General features: G+C 52.1%; 1 protein-coding gene across 1 annotated transcript; it reads right to left on the bottom strand.

Annotated features, from left to right (window-relative positions):
• Window positions 1–2,547: 2,547 nt before the first annotated feature.
• On the bottom strand, window positions 2,548–8,100 carry Triagg1_4937 (uncharacterized protein; the record flags this gene model as incomplete). Its single annotated transcript, XM_062899395.1, has 5 exons — window positions 2,548–3,215; window positions 3,287–4,043; window positions 4,146–6,862; window positions 6,984–7,714; window positions 8,072–8,100. 5 exons carry the CDS (start codon window positions 8,098–8,100, stop codon window positions 2,548–2,550), a joined length of 4,902 nt encoding a protein of 1,633 aa, XP_062756118.1.
• Between the last annotated feature and the right edge of the window lie 661 nt (window positions 8,101–8,761).

Below are 8,761 nucleotides of genomic sequence, written 5' to 3'. Positions count from 1 at the left end.
AAAAAAACAAAATGGTTTTTTTTTTGGCTTTTTTCCCCCCCCCCCCCCCCCCCCCATTTTCAACCAGGGATGCTAAAATTCCCCAAAGTGCTCGCTTATCACCAATTCAATCAATCTCCCTCGGCATTAACCCGCAACCATCCCATCATTTGACTCCCCCCCTTTCCCCGTTCCAAAATAGCCCGCTTTCAAAAGTGCGACCCAAATGTCTAAACGAGGCCCCCAAGAAGAAACTGCGCTTGCCAAGGGTCTCCCCTTCAATTCAAATTCCTCCAAAACTGGAAAATCCATTCGTGGCCCCATACAGCGCCCGCAAGCTGGCGGTTCTTCTTCCCTTTACTGATCCGCCATCTACTAATCAATCTCGTCTACTCCGTAAGGCTCTTTGTTCTTTTTCTCACAAATCGTTCTGGGCAAAAAAGCCCCCCAGCCGATCTCTCCCCCAAACCCGATCCATCTCCGAAACGCAATTACCAATTTTTGCAGCCTTCCAATCCCAGACAAGCCTCTTGCTTTCAATGAAACAAGGGGGGAGGGATAAGAATATGCAGTGCTTTAAAGCTCGCTTGTCCAGTTGACTACAACCCCTCATAGATACTCTTCAAAGTATGTAGTATTACACAAACGCGTACATATGCTACAAAGTTGATATCGCGTTCCCCCAAAAGATGGAATGAAATGAAACCAATGTAGAAGTGCACTGATTCGTGTCGCTTCTCTCCGTCTTACCTACTGTATACGATTCGCCCACCAAACGCCCTTGATTTGAAATCATCCAAACTAGTAATGTTGGCTAAGCATTTCCATCATTTTACCACCTTTGTTCACATATATGGCTCTAGATACTCATAGATCCACGCCGTTGATCGTTCGATATCAAAGTACCTATAACCCGACACAAGAATAATGTTCAAGTATCATCTGGACAAGAACCTCCCTCGCATCTCACAGGGCGTGTGATCAGCACACAAGTTTCGAAACATCATGTAGCCAATAGTTCTCGGTGTAGTCCGAAGCTGAACTCTACGTTTGGGCTTTAGATCTGTCGCTTGAGGCTGAAGCATACCTCTTCCCCCCCTTCGGTCTTCCGGCTCGTCTAGTCCCCCAAGAGGTCCAATTGTCAGATGCCGCGAGCTAACGAATCACTACTGCTGATTGTCGCCCTTCTCTTGTTCTGAATTCGGTATTAGCTAGCTGGATGGATCTCCGATATGGAGTGGCCTGAATCAGACACCAGCTCCATATATATATATCATGCAAGAAAGATGTTGCGGCGGGGAAGCAAGGACGGACCCGAGTCAGAGGACGTTGGTTTTTGTTTTTCGTGCTCTTTGTTCTCAGTTTGTTGGACAGCGTCCTCATCGGCCTCTTCGACATTCTTGGGGACTACTGCATGCAGGCCCATCACAAGGCTGGGATCGAATGGGATCGAAGACGGCATTTTTTCTGTTGAGCTGCGAAAACCACAAATGAAAAAGACTGCGAATGTGATGTCGTTAATTGCAGTACTGGGGTTGATTGACAATACCATCTGTATAGTATCTGGGTCGGATTGGGCGCTGGGCAACTATTAATACTCATCTGTGTAGCTCTATGACGTCTCCCCAAGTAAAGCAGCGTCCGAGTCGAGTGCTGTCGGGTTCCGTTGGCAGCCTTCTTCAAGTTACAAACGTCTGCTTCAGCAGAGCTGAAATGCATAGTAGCGGAGCGCGGATGAGAGGGTGCATATCCGACGTAAAGCATTAGGGCAACGATAGTCTAGGATAGTACACCACAGACACTGTTCCAAGAAAAAAACAATCCAGGATATTACACTACACTACAGACACTGCTCCAAGAAAGAACATTGAATCCAGATTGTTATAAAGCCTAGACACTTTCGGCTACTGCTACGGTATTCTACACATGCTCGCTAATTCTTGCTTCATCCGCTTTTTCAAATCCCTGCCGCCTCTTCCCCAGATCGCCCACCAGAACCCGCACAACATACATGTACTATTCTATCCACATAGCCAAGGCATATGATACATCATTTGTGACAGCGGCTACAGTCACCGGTGGACAAAGTTCACGACGGGCTCAAGTGGTGGATCCCTTCCCAGTTACCTGGAAGTTACTGTATAATATCAAGTATACGTACCCGTTGTCTAGGTAAGTACAATAGCCACCACTATGTGCCAAAGTGGTGATGCACTGAGCATGCGATGACACCCATTGTCCCTTCATCCCCAGTTCAAAGCCATCGTAATGCATACTATGTACATATAATCGTCAATTCATGCGGCAAATGCCGTCCCGTCTTGTCCGGTCTCAAGAGGGATCATCATCATCTAAAATCTATCTGCACATCCAGCATGTGTGTGGTTTGTGTGCGTGCCTGTGTATGCCGCCCCCTTTCTTCTTCTTCTTTTCAGCTTGTTTGACCATGGTCGTCTCACATTTACCCACGGTTTACACAAAATGTCTACGTATGTACGCGCCATAGTCGTTTTGAACCGTATTCATATCTCATGTTTTCATCCACCAACTCTTCGTCATGTCATCATTTCACTCGGTCCGGGCGGCGTTGTCGCCCTCCAGGTGGATTTCGGTAACCTCGTCTTCGTCGTCGCCGCTGGGAGGCCCCGTAGGCACTGTCAAGACGTCCTCGTGGGCGTCCGCAGGGGATGGCGCTTCGCCGTCCGCAATTCCATTGGCGGAATCGGCCGATGTCATATGAGCATCGGCTTCAAACAAGTCTCCCTTGGAGCCGCCCCGCTCATCGCCAGATGAGTCGAATTGTGCGTCATCGCTGGCATACTCGGCGGCTGTAGATCCCTCAGCTCCACTGTTATCGAGCCCGCTAAAGCTCCAGCTCTGTGTCATGTCGAGAGATTTTGGGCCTGCCGCTTGGTAGCTGCTTGAAGCACCCAAGCCTTCGTCCTCGATGCTACGGATTGCCTCTTCGTATGGAGGAAGAGTCCCGTCTTGGCTATCGGAAAGAGACTTGATTGTGGTGTGAGTGGCGCCAGCCTTCGAAGGCGAGCCTCGGCCGAGGCTGTCGTCGTCGGCGGATTCGCCCTCGTCGTCGGCGCTCGTATCCGTGTTGTACTTTTCAAAAATTTGAGCATATCGCGGACCGCCCAGGTGGCCGCTGGTCCGGCGACGGTAGAAAAGCAGATACGCTGCGCTCGTGACCACCGACGAAGGGTCGGAAACTGCTGAAACGGAAGAATCTAACATCAGACATTAGCCCTTGCCCATCTTGTTTTCTCATGCGTAGAATCGCCCGAGAACCGGAACTTACCATTGTAATTATACCACCGCCCATCGACAAAGTTCTTCGCGTACGCGGTGTAGTGGCCTCCGCCCAGCCCTCCGTAGTGGTCATCAACGCCAATCAAGTCGTACATCTCTTCCCTTCCATCTTCCTTTTGAATGACTCTTGAGGAAAGGTCGAGTCCCTCAATGGGGAAGTCGACCAGAACATCCAATTTGTCTCGTCGCCATCCAGAGCTGCTAAAGCGCTTCAGGTGGCAAATCAAGTAGTCTGGTGTCTTCCAGAGATCGAATTTCTTGCTGGCTCGCCGGTGTTCTTTGCATCGCGGGCAATACCACATATCTTGCTCCGACAAAACCTCGGCTCTTTCAAATTCGTCCAAACACTCATCCAGACTGATGCCTCGGGACCTACGAGATTGACGCCGTTTCTGGTTGACCTTGAGGCCGGGGTCGTTGATGGTTTCCAAATCGACAAACGTCTTGGCTCCTTGACTTGCATCCTGCTTCTTCCCAGTGTAGCCAAACACCGTCTCCCAGCCCTCCTCGGACCAATCCACTACGAGGCCCTCTTGAAGTCGAATTAATGGACCACCGTCAGCAACTGCCGGGGGCGTCGGCTCAGAATCGACGACTGGTGAGCGCTGCGCGTGCTTCCCACCCCGCATTTGCTTGTCACGACGCTTGTTGCCCTTTTTACCATACTGTTTATGATTCTTCATTTTCTTTCGTCCGCCTGCGACCTTGTGAGCGGGAGCTCGGTTCCCACGAGTTTGAGCTAATTGCTATATGCATCGACACTAGTCAGCAAAATCATCACTCAGGGGAGTAATCAAAGAGGAGTTCGGTTGAAAGCTACGGGGCGAAATTGGGAGAAAGAAACTTACCCGGGCGCCGTGAGGCAAATCTTCTTCACTGGACTCGTCCGCCATGCGTGTCTGTACAGACTCTTGTTGAGGGCTCTCATCCTCGTTACTGCTTTCCTCGTTGCCGGAAGCGGTGCTGTTCCAGCTCTCGGGGCTTGCCTGGTCTTCATCCTCCTTAATGGGTGGCTCTGGGATGCGATCCGCGAGCTTTGGAAGAGTACGGTTGTTATCGACGTTCGACCAACCGGTTGGAACAGGGCCATCGGCCGTGGCGGCAAAATAGCTGAGCTCAAAGAGGGTCTGGAGTTCCGGGTCAAAGAACTCGCCGGGTTGGACAAACTTGGGACGCTGAGTGTTGAATTGACGGAGAAGCCGTGGCTCATTAGGCAGAGGTAGCTCAGGAGGAGGCATGGCATTAGCGTTGGTCTGGGCGTCCTTCATGGTCACGTCGACCATGTCATCTTCTCCCTCGACTGATTTTGCAACAACCTTAGTGTCTGCAGAAGAGTCGGCGTCAGATGCGGTAGTGATAACCATGTCAGCCTCGGCTGCGTCCGAGCCTTCAGTGCCTGGCGGCTGGTTCAACTTTGACCAGGTCGAAAAGGTTGCCACTTTCTCCATTACTTTGCGCTTGATGATTTCATAGTTTGACGCTTCTTCCCTTGTCAAGATGATGAAGTGCGGAGGAGAGGTGCCTTCAGTCACTTTGCTGGCGCTTTGTGGCCGTCGGTGGAGAACTGGCACCACCATTCTCTCATACCTGGGGTCATCCCATTCATCCGTGGTTTCAGGTGGCGTGTCGTCGAGGTCCAACATTGAACGAGGCTTCTTCTGATAGCCCTTGGCAGGCCAGTTGGTAGGCACAGCCTCCAACTCGTGGAAGGTCGCAACGTCGGAAGTGCCAATCTCTTCTGATATGTCTCCGCTGTTCTCGTAGATTTTGAAGAACTTATCCTTAAACTCTTCGGCACCCATCAGACGATTCACCGGAACACCTGTGCGAATTGACAAGAATGACTTGAGAGTCTCAATCGAGCTATGCTTGGACAGCTCAACTTCAAACTTGACGGGGATGTCATTAAGAGGGAAAAATGTGACAGTCTTGGCCCACATGTTCTCAACGGGCAAGGGTAGCGTCAAGTTGTTGAAGGGGTCGAATGTGATGCTAATTTTACTGCACACGGGGCACTTGAGAGTCGACTTGTACATTCCAGTGAACAGATCGAAAATAACGGAATCGTCTCGTCTTTTGGTGATATCCCACACCTTGTCCGCCATCTCCTTGATTGCCGCTGGGTTGTTGATCATGTCATCCGTAGAGTCTGGCTTCTCAATGTATGGCTTATTCTTGATGCGACTGAGGTCTTCCTGGAGGGCATCGAGAAGGAATCCAAGAAACTCTTGCGAGTCTTGCTGGCCCCAACCAGCAAAGGTGGAGCGAACACGGCCAACAGTGCTTTTGAAATCTCTGGGGACGACAGAGCCTCTGCCTTCGTCATAGATATCTTTCAACAGCCCGTTGTAGGCCATGGCGACTCTGCCGTTGTAGCCTAGGGGATTAGTCTTGTTGAGCTCGGTAGAGAAGGTCCCCGTCATGAAATATTTGGACAGTTCTTCTATGGCACGGAGGCACTGCAGCGCCGAGTTCATGTAGCAAGTGTTGCCGAGATTCTGCAAGCCCACGGCGCCAAGGCTCCGGCCGTTTCTCTTCTTTTGCATCCTGCCACGAGTGGCGGGCCCATCGGATGAGCTGGGGCTGCTCCGGCTGCTCAAAGTCTTGGACAGCGCGGTGTTATTAGTTCGCGTGGGGATTGCCTTTTCGAGTGACCGACTCGTGCAGGTGCTCACCCAGAGGTTCTTATCAACCAATTCATCAACAACGAGGCTCTCATCAGTCACTAGATCGAACAGCTGAATTGAGGCGGAGCCATTGTAGTTGGAATTTACGGTTTGATCTTCGAGGGTTGCTTGCCGTCTGGCATTCCGAACGCTGGCGAAAGAAGGAACGTCAAGGAGCAAGTGTGACCAGGAAGAATCTGCCGCGCCATCTGCAGTTTGATCGCGACCAGGAGAATCGGGTGGCGTTGTGAGGGCCGCCGGAGGTTGGGCACTGCTCGTTCCAAGCTGCTCCGTGTTCACAACGAAAAGTCGAATTTTGCGGTCGACTGGAATGCCGGCAAGCCGTTTAATATCCTTGATGAATGTCTGGGCATGATATTTGCGGCTTCTGGCCAGAGAGAGAGGAGGGGGATTCTCGGCTTTGAGGGACTGCTCGATTGGTAGCGGGCTGAGCTCAGACCACAGGCGATGCACACGAAAAATAGGGGGATGAAGCTCAAAGACAATCTCGGTCGGGGACTGAGCATCGACAGCAGTATTGATAGCCGTGCGGACGATGGGTTTTTGCCCCTCTTCGACGCCATACCACTCCATGACCATACTCCAGGCATCTTCGGGGAAGAGTTCGAATGATTGTTGATCAAGACCAGGCTTGAGGCGAACGAAATCTTCACGGCCAGGCTCTTGAATGACTTGCTCGATAATGTCTGAATTGTCGACTGGGCCCAATGACACTTCGGTGGTGTCCGCCTTGCCTGAGCGTAATGACAAAGCCTTGTCCACCCAGGTACGTGATACGAGGTATGCTTTATCACCCTCCTTTGGTAGCTTTTCTGCTGAAGCCTTGAGTAGCATTTCAATTATCTTGACCTGCTCAATGAGTGGGGGAGGAGGGGCAGCTATAATGGGGGAAAAAAGGCATGCGTTAGTAACCGTGCGACATGGAGTATTTCCCTTTCTCAAAGACGAATTTTACCGTTTTTGTGGAAAATTCCCAGGTAAGGATACACCAAAACTTACATTGAGCAGAGGAGATATCGGTGCCGTTGGTCAGCGGTTCCGTATCCGTGACTTCTACAACGTCAACGCTCATAGCGCGGGGCAGGTCTGCCGAGGGGTTGGAGGAGGATGTCATTTCCACGTCCCCGGTGCTGCTGGCAGCATCGATGTTCTTGTCCGGGATAGTTTCGGGATCCATGCTGGAGGCTCGTCGTTTCAGCGGAGAGGATGAACGTTGGGGCAGCTCAGCATCTCCGTTCATAATAGCCCTCTTGGAGATGAGGAAGGGCGACTGGCTCCTGGCGTAGGCTTGCACGGAAGCGGCGTCGTCTCCTCCTCTTTCGCTGCTGTCGATGGACGGTTCGTGATAGAAGGACGCGCCGGGGGACGAGGCAACGGACGAGGCGTAGTCGGCAGAGACGAGAGACGAGTTGACGTGGGCCTGGGCCTGGGTCTGAAGGCGCGGGGGCACGCTGGAGGCAGTGAGGGAGCCGGCACGGACGTAGAGCGGCGCTTCAAGCCCGGAGGCTATGGGCGTGGCGGAAAAGGAGAGGGCGGCGTCGTCGTCGGGCTCGCACGAGGGGATGGCGGTGTCTGGCGATGGAGAGGTCGGGTCGTCAAGATCGATCGTCAAGGGACGGGCAAGCTTTCTCTTCTTTGAGGAAGACGTCTTGACAGTGAGCTGCCCGGGCAGCTCTGGAGGAAACGGGGAGAGCGAGTGGTCGAGGGAGGCGATGGGGAAGGCCTTGCATCTAGACACAGGACACAGCAGACCGTCGCCTTCGAGGGGTTGACAGAATCAGCCAGACAGAAGAAGCAGGGCCACCGGACATCGGGGCAGTGGAGGCGGGCGGCGTTGTTTCGTGCGAGTAGAGGCGGTGTTTGACGGGCTGTGTGTGGGGCGTCTTGTCAGCTATTTCTGGATGGACGTTTTTCTTTTTGCCAGCGGCTCGAAGGGGCAAAGACGTCACAGCACAAGTACCGCCGGGGTATCTGCGAGTACAGTGCCGGTAGCCAGCAGCCAGCGCAAGGGGCAGCTGGGCAGAGCAACGGCTGAACTGAACAGAACAAATACTTCCGGCAAATACTCGATGCAAATGTATGAGTACCCGACCCGACGCTTGATGCAACACAGCATGAGCTGGTGGATGCTGGACTGGGCATAGCGCAGTGTCTTGTGCCGCGGTGCCTGGGCTGACCTACCTGTGGGAGTGCCTGTAAATCCGTGGCCTGTGCCTGGCGAGAGGTGACAAGACAGCAGCCAAGAAAAAGGATCAATACGTATGGGTACGTATGCCTGCGCGTGCCTGCAGGTTCTGCCGCTTGAGCAGGTGAATCAAGCCAAAAACAGAAACAAAAGGAGGGCGAAGGAGAAAAAAAATAACCTAGAAGTGAATCGAAGAAGGAAGAGGAAAGAAAAAAAATTGTGAGCGAAGCGAAAGAGGAACAGCGGGATCTGCTTAGGGCCCCGTTTTGTACGTAACCAGGCCGCGAACCGCTAGAGGCAGAGAGAGGCAGAGCGTTGGCCGGGCCGTGAATGTAAGTCAAGGATGATGGATGGAAAAGTAGAAACCCTGATGATGGGGAAGGAAGAGATCAAGTTCGTGTCGCTCGTAGTCGGGATGATTCCGGCTTGAGATTTGCTTGTTGTGGTTGTGGTTGCTACGGACACGATACTGGTAACAACAACGAAGCAAAAAAGACAAAGAAGAAAATACTACATGTACTAGTAAAAAACAAAACCAAGCCACATCAACAAGAGTTTACTGGTCTATCTAAGTACTTGAGGTACAGTACCG

This window comes from Trichoderma aggressivum (genome assembly GCF_033847375.1).
Source record: "Trichoderma aggressivum f. europaeum strain CBS 100526 chromosome Unknown scaffold_016, whole genome shotgun sequence".
NCBI classification, from domain to species: domain Eukaryota; kingdom Fungi; phylum Ascomycota; class Sordariomycetes; order Hypocreales; family Hypocreaceae; genus Trichoderma; species Trichoderma aggressivum.
This window is presented reverse-complemented; position numbering and strand designations above follow the sequence as displayed.